The sequence below is a fragment of the Cajanus cajan genome, chromosome 10, assembly GCF_000230855.2.
Source record: "Cajanus cajan strain Asha chromosome 10, NIPB_CcT2T_4, whole genome shotgun sequence".
NCBI classification, from domain to species: Eukaryota; Viridiplantae; Streptophyta; class Magnoliopsida; order Fabales; family Fabaceae; genus Cajanus; species Cajanus cajan.
In genome coordinates, this window is record NC_138526.1 from 169,514 (window position 1) to 185,625 (window position 16,112).

Below are 16,112 nucleotides of genomic sequence, written 5' to 3' on the forward strand. Positions count from 1 at the left end.
GTATTGCTGTCACATTGATTGTTTCTTCTATGATTTGTGAAACTTTTGGTTTTTATTGTGCTTGCTTTGAGTATTTTGAGATTTGACTTAAGGTTTCTTAATTTCACTCTTTTTTGGGTTTAAAATCTAGAAGGATTTCAGATAAGATATTCATGTTAATGATGAACTATTGATTTAGAGTGTATATGATAATAATATATCAGTGTTTAAACTCAGTTGCTTGCATACAAATTTAATTTGTAATAGATTTATGAACTCAGTTGCTTGCATACAAATTTAATTTGTGATAGATAATATTAATTTTTTTTATATTTCAATTGACTTTTAAGATCGGTTAAAATCATAACCGATCTTAAAAGTCAAGACTTTTAAAATCGGTTATATAACAACCGATTTTAAAAGTCAAGACTTTTAAGATCGGTTATAAATCAACCGATCTTAAAAGTCTACTTTTAAAATCGGTTGATAACCGATCTTAAAAGTCTACCTTTTCAAAATCGGCTCTTTTAAGATCGGTTCCATAACCGATTTTAAAAGTCCAAAATAACCGATTTTAAAAGCCTTTTTTCCACTAGTGAATGGAAAACTCAAAAGCTAAAACAGAAAACATTCAAAAATTGCTTATTTATCGTCGGGTTTCCTACAGGAACCTATAGAGTACTTTAATTCATATTAAAACTTATCTATTCTCGAAATTGAATGTATGTTCACACTTAGAATCACACAAGGAATGCAACCGAACAATCAGAAAGCAAAACAAAAAACTTTTATAAAGTGTCTCACTACAAAAAAAACAAGTTTTAGCGACCACCAACATCCGTCGCTGTTTAGGTTATTTCAGTCGCTATTACATTCAACGACCGAATTAGAGACTAAAAAATTTCGTCGCTAAAATCCTGGTCGCTATTGACAATAGTGACCGATCAAAATTATTTTGTCACAAGTTAGCGACCGAATACATTCGTCGTTAGAACTTCATAAACCGTCGCTAGAACTTCATAAACTGTCGCTATAGTATTGGTCACCTAGCTTCTCGGGACCAATTTTGCGATCGAATTATTTGGTTGCAATTTCAGTTGCCAAAATTTTTTTATTTAATCAAAAGCATTTTTTAAATCGGTCACAAAAAACTTGAAATAGCTACGAATAAATTCGGTCACCATTTCGGTCCCAAAAAACTTGAAATAGCTACAAATCAATTCGGTCGCTATTTCTGGCCTATTAAAAATATGGGTTTGCAGGTTGGACCTTAAATAGGCCGGACTAGCCCGTATATCCATCCCTAATTATTAGTAAAATAATTATTTATGCTCATCATTGAGTCAATTGATTAATTTAAATACAATAAGCTATAATTAACTAACGAAAAAAAAAAGAAAAAAAGAAGTTAAGAGGTTAAAACATCACACAACATATTTTGTTATATATATAAAAAAAAAGTTATTGTCAAAAAAATAAGTTAAAATAATTAAGGCAAAAGGGATATTTCTTTTACTAACTATTTTTGGTCTCCTTGGTACACCATTATATTATTTTATTATTAAAAAATTTAAAAATAATAATTTTTTAATGACTATCATTTTTTAATAACTATCCACTCTTATTATTAATTTTTTCAAATAAAATATACAAACATGCAGTGACTTAATCATATATATATATATATATATATATATATATTATTAATAAAGAAGATTGCTTATTTGGTGGAAGACTTTGTGTCCTAGTAAAAAAGAATTATTAGAATCTTCATACCTATATGTTGTGAGTGAATAGTAAAAAGTTTTAAATATAAAATTAGCTTTATCCTAAAACTTACTTTAACCCTAAAATAATAAATATTTGAATTAAAAAATTAATATCAATAAAATTTATGATGATTTGGATGTTGAGATGACCTATTTTAACAATAAAATATAGATAATTATAGAGTAAATTTTTTAATAATTTATTATATATCAAACTTCAACGATATAATCAAATAGTTGAATTAAAAGTTTTTAATACACAGATTAAATAAGCATAATTTTTTAAAAAATTAAAAACTATTTGATATTTCAGTTTGTTAATTAAAAATCAATGTCTAAAATGATTTTGTAATTATCCATCAATTTTAATTAATAAAATAAAGTATCAAAAAATAAATTACGACGCAAACTTAATTATAATTTTTGATAATTTATTTAAAAAGTATTAAATTAATTTAGAAATATATTATAAATATGTATATTTTTATTATAAATTAATATCTTGTTCTTACCAAAACAGAAAGAGGGATTTATACTCATCAATAATATTACCATCACTTTTAACCAATTTATATTATTTTTTAAAATTTTTATTTAGCGACCGAATTATATTCGATTGCTAAGTTAAAACAATATTTTGCGACGCTATTAATGGGTTGCTTTATGTTTATTAGTTACTGAAATTTAATTGGTCGCTAAAAAATTCAAAAAGTTCTTGTTTAGCAACTGAATTAAATTCTGTTGTAATTTTTTTTTAATAATTTAGTCAAGAATTGGTCGTTGGTTCCGTCGCAAAGTATATTTTCATGAAACACAATTAAACAACGACGGATATAACGACCGATTTTCTCGCTACAGTTTATTTTGATCGCTAAACCGGTCACTAATTAAATCGGTCACTAATTCAATTGTAATATAGAGACTGATAAATTTCGGTCGCTAATTTCGGTCACTATTTTATATTTTTCTTGTAGTGTTGTTTCTATACGCATACATTAGGCAAGGGATTGAGGAACAATTTGACTATCCAATAGATATTCTCACACTTCCAAATGAGGTTTCTCACTCTCCCCTTACCTGAATGAGTAGAAGATGAAGTACGTGCGATTCCCCGGTGATCTCCTCCTCCTGGTTCCCTTGAGTCTTCAGAGCGCGTAGAAAATAAATGAGAGACTAGTGTCGGGAGAAATGAGAAGTGTGAAAAGTAATTCCTGACAACTCTTTTCTTAAAAAAAGAAAAATAAATAATAATAATAATAATAATTAGTAAAAGTCCACTACATCCCTACTTCCCTTCTCATAAAATAAAATATATTTCCTCTTTTTAATAAATAACATAAGCATAATTCTTGATAAAAACATATTTTTCATAAAATTAGACTTATAGAAAATAATTCAAATATTAATTAAAAAATTATTTTTATATTAAAATAGAGCTCACATAAAGTAGATAAATAATATAAAATATATTTCTCCCTTTTAGTAATAATAACATACGTTTATATAAAAATAGAACTCATATATACTAACTAAATAATATTAAAAATCATTTTAATAAACACATTAAAATATTAAAATAAATATAAATATATTATTAATAAAATACATTTCAAAAAAGTTACCTATATATCACTAATCAAAATAATCATTATAAATTATGTCTCATAAATAAAATAGACTCATATAAAATAGATAAATAATATAAAATATGTTTATCTCTTCTAGAAAAAATAACATAATTTTTATATCAAAGCTCATATCAAATAGTTAAATCATATTAAAAAATCTTTTTAATAGATATATTAAAAGATTAAAATAAATATAAACATAATGATGTTGTTTTATAAAATTGAAGGAAACTTGCTTAATGCATGTTTTGCCAGAGGAAAAAGTTTCAAACTTACCAGCTAAAACATGGATTAAATATCGATTTTCATTTTAAAATTTATGATGTTATCTCTGCCTTTATTATTATTATTTTTACTTTATAGGCTAATGCTTCATTTGAAGCCTAGCCCTATCATGTGACCAAAAAATAAATAAATTTGAATGATATTTTCTAATAAGTAAATAAGTATATCAAAACTTATCAATTAGTTAGATCCAAAAATTTTTCTCTTTAAAATTGATTTATAAGACAATTATCTCAACATTTAATCAAATTAAAATATTAATGAAAATATGTAACTCTTTTATTTTATTATTTTCAAATATATAATACTCAAATCTAATTGAGATATATGGTCATATTTTTATGTTTTGGCAAATTTTTTTTATTGTTTATAATTAATATTAATTATTATACTTAACCAATATAGTGGTTAAATATAATAATTAATACATAGTAATATTTATTTTATGTTGTCAAAAAATATTAATTATTATACTCTTTATAATTTTTTGTTGGTGAGAATTTAATTAAAATCAATCTCTTAATTAAATACATATATATATATATATATATATATATATATTAATACTATTAAATACATTTTCAAATTATATTATAGAAACATTACATTTTTTAACAAAGAAAATTGCTTTTCTGTTTTATAATAATTAATAATTATGAGTTATTGGTCAAAAAGTTGGTTTTATTGTTATTTATAATTAATATTAATTTTATAATTTTATTATTTTTCTATCTATAATTGAGAAATAATCAAATTTATTTTGTTAATTAATATAATCATTAATATATATAATTTAATTTCAAATTACCAACTACTTTATACTACAATTAATATTGTTTTATATTTATTATTAACTAGTATTTTAGCATGTGTAAATACACAAATATATTTATTATATAATTAAATTTTATAATATATAAATATTATGTTTGAATATATAAATTATATTTAAAATTAGTATAAATAAATAACTTTAAGCATATAAATTATATTTTAAATTTATATTAAATAATTTATATTTTTAAAATATTTTTGTTTATTGATATTTATTTTAAATAATAATATTTATTTTATAAATAATTATAATAAATAAAAATCGAATTAGATAAAAAAGTTAAGAAAACCTTACAAATCAAAGAAAATCCGTAAAACACTCTCACGTTTGTGTTTACTATATACAAGTTCGTAGGCTATTATGGTATTTAATACTTTTCTGTAATTAAAAATTTAATCAAAATTAATATATATTAATCATTACTAGCGTACGAAAGATATTCCATGCCTTCATGAATTATGTTTTTAAAATTACATGATAGTAGGTAGATATTAAAAATATTGGCAAATATAGAGAGATTTTTTTTTAAAAAAAGAAATAAATTGTAATTTATAAAGGGATAGGATAAAATTGTCAAAAAATATGGACACTAAATGGAAAAATCTCTTTTATTAATAAAAATATTTAAAATTATCAATATTTGTTAAATTAATTAGTGTTATTTTTGGTTTTCAAATTACAAGATCTTAAATTTAAGTTTTATGTTTGTAAAAATATTAATTTGTAATATTATTTTTTATTATTTAAAATTTTATTGATAAAATCTTCTAAAAAATATCTATACCAAATCAAACTATTATTTATATATATATTATTGTAAATGTAAATTATAGATGTAGATAATCACACACACATTTATATATATATATATATATATATATATATATATATATAATAATAATAATAATAAATATAAAATTATTAGCTAATCTATACTAATTGTCATAAAATTACTAGTTTACAATTTTTTTTTTCTATTACTTATAATTAATACTATTTATTATTTTTCAAAAATCATTAGAATTAGTCCAATAGTTAAATAATAAGGAGTTGAAATAATTAAAAACACGAAAATATATGATCAATTTTAATATTTTTTATAATCTTTCTTATTTTTATAAAAAAAATTAATTTTTAATTATATATATATATAGAGAAAAAAAGATCTTGACATGCCAAGGTGTTATTATAAAAAAATTAAGAAAAAAATAATAGTATAAAAGAAGAGGAAATAATTATATAGAGATCAAGGAAAGAGAAAATTATAGTATAGGTGAAAACTCTACATTGAGATAAAAGCAAAAAAAATAGTCTTAAATATTTGTACAAACAAAAATTATGTATATCACAATCTCACATTTCTTCTCTCTCATCTGCATTTTGAAATTACTTACAGTCTTTATATTTTGCCATTACTTTGAAATCTTTGCATTTTGTGATTGTGATGAAAATTGACACAACATTATATTGAAAATGAAAAAAAGGGAAAATTCTAGAGAAGAGTATATTACACGAATTCTTTATGTTATGCAATTTCACAATTCCTAACTACATATGAAAATAATCATTAAACGAGTTATCAAAATGAGATAAAACAGAAAATAGAATCTCCCATATTTACTTACATGACAAAAATTATATTTACTGTAATTTCACATTTCTTCCATATTTCACAAGCTTTTCATCTACATTAAAATTATGTTTGATAAAAAAAACATTTAATAAAAAAAATGTAAAAATTCTTTTAGAATTTTTATCTTTAATAATATATAATTTTACATACAAGAATAAACATTTTTACTATTATAATCTCATGAATAAAAAGATTACTAGGGTTAGTCTAGTAATTGAGTGGGGAGGGGTTAAGATAGTTAAAAACATAAAGATTTATGTTTAATTTTCATTGCGACTATTTTTATAATTTTTTTATAAAAGAAAATTAAAATTTCAGGAATAAAAAGTTTGATGTAAAACAATGATTCTCTATTTAATCAGAGTCTATATATTTTTAACTCATCAAAATTATATTTTTTCAATTTATTTTTTTTCATTTGAAAGGGTTCATTCCGCATTGCCACATATACTATTTATTTTAAAATAAAAAATTCGTACATTTTCGAACATATGGATACTGTTTTAGCAGTTTCACATCAGGAAAGTGCTTTTTCTGCCATGAAGTTTCCTTCATCAGTTCAACTTTGTAAAATTCGACCTTTTTAAAGCAATTTTTATTTCAAATAGAAAAAATGATGACATCTGTTCCACTCAACTGCACGTTGAAAACCTACAGATTATGTATGCGCTTATTTTCAGCTCACTTTGTCTCCACTACGCTCGTCTTGACTCTTGAGTCTTGACTACATTACACGCCCTTTGTAAAATATACACTGTTCTCGTAAAAATAAAAACCCAAAACAGGAGTAATTAGAAGAAAAAAAAAAGAAAAAGAAAAAGCCCTATTATTGTTGGTTAGGTTGAAATTGAAAGCAATGGAGAGAGATATTGAATTGTGAAATGAAGTCTGGTGTCGTTGAAATCGAGCGCATTTAATAAGCTCTAAAATCGGTTAGGGCCTCAAGACTTCGAGTTGTTTCATTCCTATATTTTGCCTTTTATTTTTGGTATTCATTCCCAACAACTTAACAACTCCTCCAACTCTCCGAGACCACGAAAAAGAAAAATAAGACAACCCATAAGTTGAAGAAAAACCGAGGCTTTGTTCAATTTCGCTGGAGCAGAGGAGAAAGTGAAAGATGGGTAATTTCATTTGCATGACGAAGAAGGAGACCAAAGATATTGGATCGAGAAGCAAGAGAGTAGGTAGATCACAGAGGAAGCTTGTGAGTGAGGAAGAGCTGCATCTTCAGGCACTGTCTATGGCACTTCAGCAGCATCAATTGTCTCAGAGGTTTGAAGGGTCAATGTCAAGGAGAATTGGTGCCTCTAAAAGGCACGCTGTGTCTGAATCTTTTTCTGCCAATAAACAGGTGTGTGTCATGTGGGTGACTCTAATTTATATATTTTGATAGAAAAGTTTTGATTTTTGAATCATTTCATCAGTGGGAAAAGGTGGGCTATCATGATTGAGATCTTTATGTAAATCAGTACATGGGTATTGGGTAGGGTAGAAGTGAGAACTAGTGCTTGAGTCAACATAACAGACCATGGCTGAAAAGTGCACATACAAAAAGAAATCAAGGTCTACTTTTTTTATGCCTAAAAAGGTGCATCTAGAAAAGTACAGGGCCAATTCACTGTGCTTTCAAAAGCAGATGCGATTTGTTTATGATTAGTCGCTTGTATCCTGTACTAGTTAACATACCCCACTTCCTTGACTGCGCTACATCTTATGCATTCTTTAGCGTCATGGGATAGTTCTTTTCTTCTACCTTTTTAGGAGAGTTTAGCACAGTTGTCTATAGGCAAGATTGGAGCTGTTTCATGTTTGGAGACTTCTGCTGAAATCACGATAATTATGTTACTACTTATTCATTTGGATTTTGCCTGTGATTTATTGTAAATGAACTCCTTATTTTGGAAATTTTTATTTGAATTTATGCATAGAATCAAAGTTAATATGTTCTTGTTGGATGCAAATGTTAGATAGGATCTAGAATGGTATGGAATTGTTTAATAATTAGTATTTATGTTCTACACAAACTTGATTTTGCTAAGAAATTTGGTTAGGAAATTTTGTTGGCCTCTTGTCAGACATTAGCTATAGCCTATAGTGTATAACAATGCTGTTTTGATTCTGCATGCCCCTTGTATTTTTTTTTTTGAAATACTTGACTGATTTGCCGGTATACTCTGTGCAGGTTCATGTAAATCTGGAAAACATTCAGATAAAGAAGTTTGTGCTAATCCATGGAGAAGGTTTTGGAGCATGGTGTTGGTACAAGACTGTTGCCCTTCTAGAGGAAGCAGGGCTGCTTCCTGTTGCTTTAGATCTTACTGGCTCTGGAATTGATCTCACGGATACTAACAGGGTCACTACATTGGCAGAGTATTCAAAACCTTTAACTGTTTACCTTGAAAACCTTCCTGAGGATGAAAAGGTTTGGATGTGAGACATTGAATATATATTTGACTTGATGCATGTCCAATATTCTATTATATTTCATGAAAATGGAAATTTTGCAGGTTATTCTTGTTGGTCATAGTATCGGTGGTGCATGTATTTCTTATGCATTGGAACATTATGCACAGAAGATCTCTAAAGCAATTTTCCTTTGTGCAACAATGGTGTCTGATGGCCAAAGACCTTTTGATGTGTTTGCTGATGAGGTATCTCGTTAGTTTGTTCATTTACTTGTGTGATCAGTTGGATTTTTGAGAAATCAAATATTCACACGTGATGAATTGAATCAAAACATAACTTAATTAAAAACTTTCAAGTTTGTAACCATTTTTTTTTATCAATTATGTTATTACATGTATATTGCTCTTCATCCTTTCACAAGGGCTGTGCAACCTCAAATATACTACATTCTAGAGGAAAAAAATTTGTAAAACCATGGTGTTCTGTCCTACTATAATTTATGAATACATTGCTTAGTGTAATATTTTTATCTGTTATCTCAAATTTACTCTCACTTGACTGTTTTAATTTTAATAACTCTAATTCTATGGGCAGAATTTAAAGTCTTGGCAAACTTCCCAGTGAATCTTTTATTGCTAAAATGTGCCACTCAGCCTACTTCATTTCATTACTTGACTGTTTTAATTACTCTCTCTTGACTGTTTTAATTTTAATAACTCTATTTCTACGGGCAGAATTTAAAGTCTTGGCAAACTTCCCAGTGAATCTTTTATTGCTAAAATGTGCCACTCAGCCTACTTCATTTCATTAATTTCCTGCCTTAAATAATGTTCTTTTAGCAAAATAATACCCTTTTTTATCCGTAAGAATAACAACTTGGAAAAGCTAAATACATAAGCTCTAGAACATGCAAAAAAAAAGCTGTTCTGACAAACCTACAATCACATTCAAATGTGTTCATAATTAGAGTGGTGCTCAAATGTTTTCTTACTGCATAGACACTAAATGTAATAACAGCCAAAGTATAAATTCTGTGTTGTATTTTCATTCCTGAATGAGCATGTTTCATGTAATAAGTTATTACTATTATTTTAAATTCATCTTGTTTTGTATTTTTCTTGGAAGTCCTCACAAATTATCTACACTGCAGCTAGGATCTGCTGAACGTTTTATACAAGAATCTAAGTTTTTGATCCATGGGAATGGTAAAGAAAAGCCCCCGACAGGATTTATGTTTGAGAAAGAGCAGATGAAAGGGTTATATTTTAACCAATCCCCTGCAAAGGTATGCAGGATTTAAGTCCATTTCTAACTCTTTAGATGCTATATATCTGTTTATTCAATTTAGCTACTTGAAGCTGTATGACTTGTGATAAATAGAAATAATTTGGAACTAAAATGCTGTTCATTACATTTTTTTCATCCTCTTTCTCTTACAATTTTTAGAAGTGGTTGGATGGAAGAAGAATATCTTTTTTAAAACTTATATGCAATCAATAATTTCAAATATTAAAAGATTCAAAAGAAATATTAACGGGTATCCAAAATGTATTACTGTACTGAGAAGTACATGGTTAAAAGCTCTAGTAGAAAGCTTGTATTGGTGATGTTTAATATAATTATCACATTCATGGTTCTAAATTGCAGTCCACGACACCTGTTGTATCCGCAATATTGTTGTTGCGGTGCTACTTGCAATTGTAGTGTGGATTTAAATCACACAACTGCAGCGAAACCACAACAGATCTACATCACCATTTTATTCCACTTTTTTTTGTCAAAAAGTAACCTTAGATTCAAGTTTTAATCTTTTCATGTATAGACTAATACTTGTCATTATATAACATTTGGGGGGCAGGCGGGATGAGGTTATCAGTTTCTCACAAATATATCAATACAATTAACTAGAGGAGTAGACCCCCCGCACATGCTCCTCTAATCTTTTGGGTTGTTAGTGATTTAGTAACCAAGATCTTTAAGTTGTTTCCATCACAGTTTAAGAAACAAGTTCGTAAAGCAGATATCACATTAAACAGAAATGAGTCAAGCAAGTCCTTGGAACTTTATGTCAAGGGTATGTGCATCTTTTCGACTGGGAGATGATTCCTGGATCTGATTTTGGGTGGATGTATAGGTGGGAACTATTCCTTTTTCTGAGACATTTCATTCGTTTGTAGTTCGTTTTGTTTACTTTAGTCACTCATCCGGAGCTTTTACTCAACTCAGGATTCTAATATTGATTAGGATTTCCACTTAGATGAAACCTGAATGATAGGAGGAGCATTGAGATTCAATCCATTTTGCTTTTACTTGATTCTTCTTACTTTTATTCATTTATCAAAATAGGAGAATTTGATCTACCAACTCTTCTGGAATCTTGCGTTTCCTATTTTCCATTTCTTGCCCTTTTCTTTAATAGAACCATGTGGAAATCTAAAATTCCTTCTAAGGTCAGATCATTTTTATGAATAGACTTGATAGGATTAATACCGTTGAATGCTGCAAATTTGTAGGCCCTATGTCGTGGTTTCCCCTCACATTTGTGTTACGATCAGGTCAAGTTCAGAAACAATAGCCTGTCTAATTCTATATTTTAAGGCAGCTACTTTCCTTTGAATATTCTATTTGGTGTGATGGATGAAATTGAACAAACCCACTCACTTTGGAGCAGTTTCTCTTGGTTTGCTTTTAAGGTTTTGCAAGAAATATGGAGACTTTGCTGACCTTTGTTTTATTGGATAGAGCATAATCCATTTTTTTTACATCTCTTTTTTGCCCCTAGTTTCATTTTAGGGAATAGTTGTGTTTAACTGTTTATGACTTCTTTCCTGTGCTACTAATGGCTGTTTCATGGCAGTTGCCATTACCAATTTGTCTATTTTGAGGAGAAGTAAGAGAGAAAATAGTTTCTCTTTTAAGGTTCTCTTGGTAGTTATAATCTTCTTTTCTAGTGACATTGGGTCTATTTGTTTAAACTTAAAAATAAGTGTCTCTAAGCAAGTGCTTTTAAAAAAAGCAAGTCTTTAAGAAGCAAATAAGTGTTGCTTCCTTTAAAAAAAATATAAAACTGCTTATTTATAAAAGGAAGTTTAGACAAACATCAAAAAATTTTAAAAAAGTTTATTTTATTTAAAAAAGCGCTTTTATAAGAAAAAAAAGTTGAAACAAACGGATCCATTGTTAATTTAATGAAGTTTCTCTTTTTGCCCATTGTCATTTTTATTCCTCTTTTCTCATCTCTTATTTTAGTTACGAGTTATTATTTTGTTATTCTGGTCCCAAACAATGGTATCAAATCCTCTTGGTTGTTGATATTGTTACGCGATAAGACATGCCAGTATGGTGCCATATTTTTAAGAAATTTCTCAAGTATGCTATGTGTTGTAGCATAATCTGATATTCTGCACCAGGTTTTTTTCCTTGTTATTGGATAATATAATGTCGAAGTGTGAAAGTGCATGTGTAGGAAACTTCTGGATAAAAAAGACTTGGTATCTAAGTGTTTCCATTGGTGACCTATCTCTCTTTTTTGGGAACTCAACATATGTACTAATTCACAAACTATAGTCACTATTCCATCATACATCAGTTGGAAATTGTGCAAGTCAATTCAGTCTATAAATTATTTGCTGTAAAATCATGGCAACAAAATGAGATAGAGAAGTTTAAAGGGAGTAATTTCTTCATGTGAAAATTGAAGATAAGGGAAATTTTGAGGAAAGACAATTGTTTCAATGCAATTGAAGGAAAACTTGCAAATATCATTGATGAAAGGTGGAAAGGGATGTATAATAATGTTGCTGCGAAAGAGATTAGGGGTGCTCTCATCAAATTGTACAAAGTAAGTCACTTCACACTAGATATTCTTAAAGAGAAAACTCTACACTCTTTGAATCAGTCCATATAGGTGACATATCACATTAACAATTTGAATATGCTATTTGCTTAACTTAAAACATCAAATTTCAAATAACAACCAATGTGCAAAACTTATATTTCAAAGTTTGGGAAATTTGTATGATCAACTCACCATCAACATAACAAATAATAATGTTGTCAATCGTCTATCCTTTTGGTGATGTTGTCTTGAAGAGAATCCAAGCCAAAGAATAAAGAAGATAGGTTGGAAAATTCAAAGCAAGCATAGGCTTTAAAGATGATGTGAGATAGATCAAATGAACGTGACTCCAGTGGGATGAGAGGACACTTGAAAAACTATTGGCACAAGAAGAATGAAGAAAATAACTTGAAGCGCCAACCTTTCAAGGTTGCGTTGCGAGTACCTTAGATGATAGAGAAGTGCAACATAATGAAGCAACAATTAGTTCTAAAGGCAAAAAAAATGATGGTTCAATATTGAATTTAGTGCAACCTAGTTCCATATCGATATTGATTTTGCACTTATAAGCCCATCTTGAAAGGATTCCTGTTCATGGGAAATAATCATACCATAGAAGTTGTTGAGTCAGTTCTATCATATTAAAAATGTATGGTACTATTCAAACAATTGAAGGGGTACAACATGTGAATGGTTTGAAGAACTTATCGTCCATTAGGCAATTGGAAGACCTTGAGTGCAAGATCAATTTTGAAGGTGGAATCTTGAAGATAATGAAGACAAGCTTGCAGTAATGAAAGTAGGGAAGCTCAAAGCAAATCTATATATGCTTTTGGGAGATATGTTGCAAGAAGTAGATGCATTTGTTGCAACAACAAGTCAAGAAGAAGCGACAATGACATAGCATCGTAGACTTAATCATATGTTAGAGTGAGGCTTGTGGAACATAATTTCTTTTCAAGCTCAAAACAGTAAATTTACCATTTTGAGCACACTATATGATAAGCAAACAAACAACATAGAATGAAATTTTCCAAAGTAACTATGGAAGCAAACATGTATTGGACTTGATCCATTTTGATGCCTGGGAATCACCATAAATATCCATGGGAGGAGCAAAGTATTTTGTATTATTAATTGATGATTCAAAGAGATTATAGGTGTACCTAATCAAGATAGAACAAGAGTTATGTTGATAACAAGGTATTGGTAGAAAGTCACCAATGGAGACGTGGAAAGGCAAACCAATTGATTATTCTTTCTTACATGTGTTCGAATGCCCTGTGTATGAGATGTACAACTCCTAAGAAGGATCAAAGCTGGATCCAAAATCTAGGAAATGTATATTCTTGGGTTATGTTGACAATTTTAAGCTTGTGAGATTCCATTGCCTTCAAAGTTGTTGTAAGCAAGGGCATTTTTTTGCAAAAAATGAATTGTAAAGTGAGTAGAAAAATGACAACACTACCAAAAACATTACTATGGTGGAGATAAAAAAGAGAAGATAACTCTTTTGAAGTAGAACAAGTGCACGAGGAACAAGAGACAAATGAAGTCAATGATGAAAAAGCTTAATGAAAAAGGCATCATTTAAGGAAAACCATCTTGACACTCAGATTATGTCATGGCAAGCCAGGATGTGTGTTGCCTTTTAATTGAAGAAGGAAAACCATTAGCCTTTCAATATACATCGAAGAGTTCAAATGTTTCTCTATAGATTAGAACAATGCTAGAAGAAGGGGAGGCCTTACATAAACACAATGCATGGGAACTTGTTGAATTTATAGAAGGTCGAAAAGCCATTAGAAGTAAATGGATCTACAAGATCAAACGAGATGACAATGATCAAGTGAAAAGATATCGTGAAAGATTGGTGGTCAAAGGATATACTCAGGAAAAAAAAGGTATTGACTTTAATGAGATATTTTCACCAATTGTTAGATTGACTACTATGAGAGTTGTTCGAATTATGTGTATTGCATTTAACTTGCATTTTGAGCAATTTGATCCATGGCTATATAAAGAATCCCTATGGTCCCATTGTGATCATCCCAAGAAGTCTCTTCTTCCATTTTCTTTAAGAACAAAACTTAAGTACAATACTATAGGTATTGTTTGTGTTATTTTTCAATGTGTTTTTCTCCAATCAGAATTGAAATTTCACCTTGGTAATATATAAATTTAATGCAGACCTCGATAATATGCATTTATGGTACTGTACCCAAGTTTTGTCCTTTCTTTAAAGCTTCTTGTCTACTAAGAGAAAAAGTAGGAGAGAAAAATAGTTTCTCTTTTAAGGTTCTCTTAGTAGTTGTAATCTCTTATTTTCTAGAGTGTTAATGTCCTCTCTTAGTGTTTAGTTTATTCTACTTATGCACATCAACATTTTTGTTTCTTTTTTCTCACCTTTTATTTTAGCTGCGAGTTATTATTTTGTTACTTTGGTTTCCAACAATGACTTTTTCTGTGGATACCGTTTTACACAAATATGAGCATGATTGACCAAGAGGATGCAACCCGCAAATATGTGACCTATATGTTGAGAAAGAAACACATGTTGTCTTTTGACTGAGAAGGAGCAAAATTGTTGAGTTGTAGGTTCCTAAATATTTTCTTGAGTGTGCTAAGTTTAGTTCGGATCCAGCTTGAAATTATTGGTTTTTAATAATTGTGTAACAAGATTATTTCAAGTATGGGTGAAGTGGTTCATATATATTTGTTGTTTTTATGTTTCTAAGCAGTGTTATGTTAATTAAGGTAGGATTTTTTCTTCTCCTGATACCCAAACGTGTTTTTTTTTTTTTTATTTAAAATTTTTATATATTCTTTATTTTGTTATGGATTAATACTCTGAAATAACTCAAAAAATCACCTGGTATGTTTCTAGTTTCTTAATACCATGTCCTGTAAAATTTGTTTATACACATTACAGGTTGGATCATAACCGAATTCAAATAAAAATATAATACTATCTTAATTTATTGTATTTTTATTTGTGTGATGTAAACTGAGTCCTAATTGAAGGAATGAGCTGGTTGTTGTATTAACACTTTCGAAATTCTGATACATTTGAAATTTTGAAATGAGGTGTATTTCAGGATGTTGCTCTAGCCATGGTTTCCATGAGACATAGTCCTCTTGGTCCAATCATGGAGAAGCTGTCTTTATCAGCTGAGAAATATGGTACTGGGCGCCGGTTTTACATTCAAACATTGGATGATCATGCACTTTCACCAGATGTCCAAGAGAAGCTTGTGAGAGAAAATCCACCTGAAGGAGTTTTCAAGATCAAAGGCAGTGACCACAGTCCATTCTTCTCCAAGCCACAATCTCTCCACAAACTTTTGGTGGAAATAGCTCAAATTCCATAGCTTAATGGTTACCATGATTTGTTTTATCTTTCCATTCCCTAGGATTCAGAAATTGTAGAGTTGATATGGCTTTGCTATATTGACCATCATGCAGGAGGCCCAGTTGAGAGAAGTATTTTTATCTTTTATAATCATCAAATATAATAGAGGAAGGAGCATGATTCCATCGCATTAAGACAACTGTATTATTCAATTAGCAATTGACTTCTGTAAGTTTTTTTTTTCTTCTTTTTTTTCTTCCAGTTCATGTGTATAGTAATATTAACTTTTGTACTTACAATTTTAGCTTTATTACGATTATTTTTTATTGTTAGTACAATATTAGAGTAAAAAGTGCATATATTTCACTGCTTCAATAAAATTAA

General features: G+C 28.6%; 1 protein-coding gene across 1 annotated transcript; it reads left to right on the forward strand.

The window, feature by feature from the left end:
- Positions 1 to 6,831: 6,831 nt before the first annotated feature.
- LOC109819119 (putative methylesterase 12, chloroplastic) lies at positions 6,832 to 16,066 on the forward strand. Its single transcript, XM_020384720.3, has 5 exons — positions 6,832 to 7,483; positions 8,315 to 8,554; positions 8,640 to 8,783; positions 9,689 to 9,823; positions 15,475 to 16,066. The coding sequence occupies exons 1-5, from the start codon at positions 7,250 to 7,252 to the stop codon at positions 15,745 to 15,747; spliced, it is 1,026 nt and encodes a 341-aa protein (XP_020240309.1). The 5' UTR covers positions 6,832 to 7,249; the 3' UTR covers positions 15,748 to 16,066.
- The last annotated feature ends 46 nt before the right edge of the window (positions 16,067 to 16,112 follow it).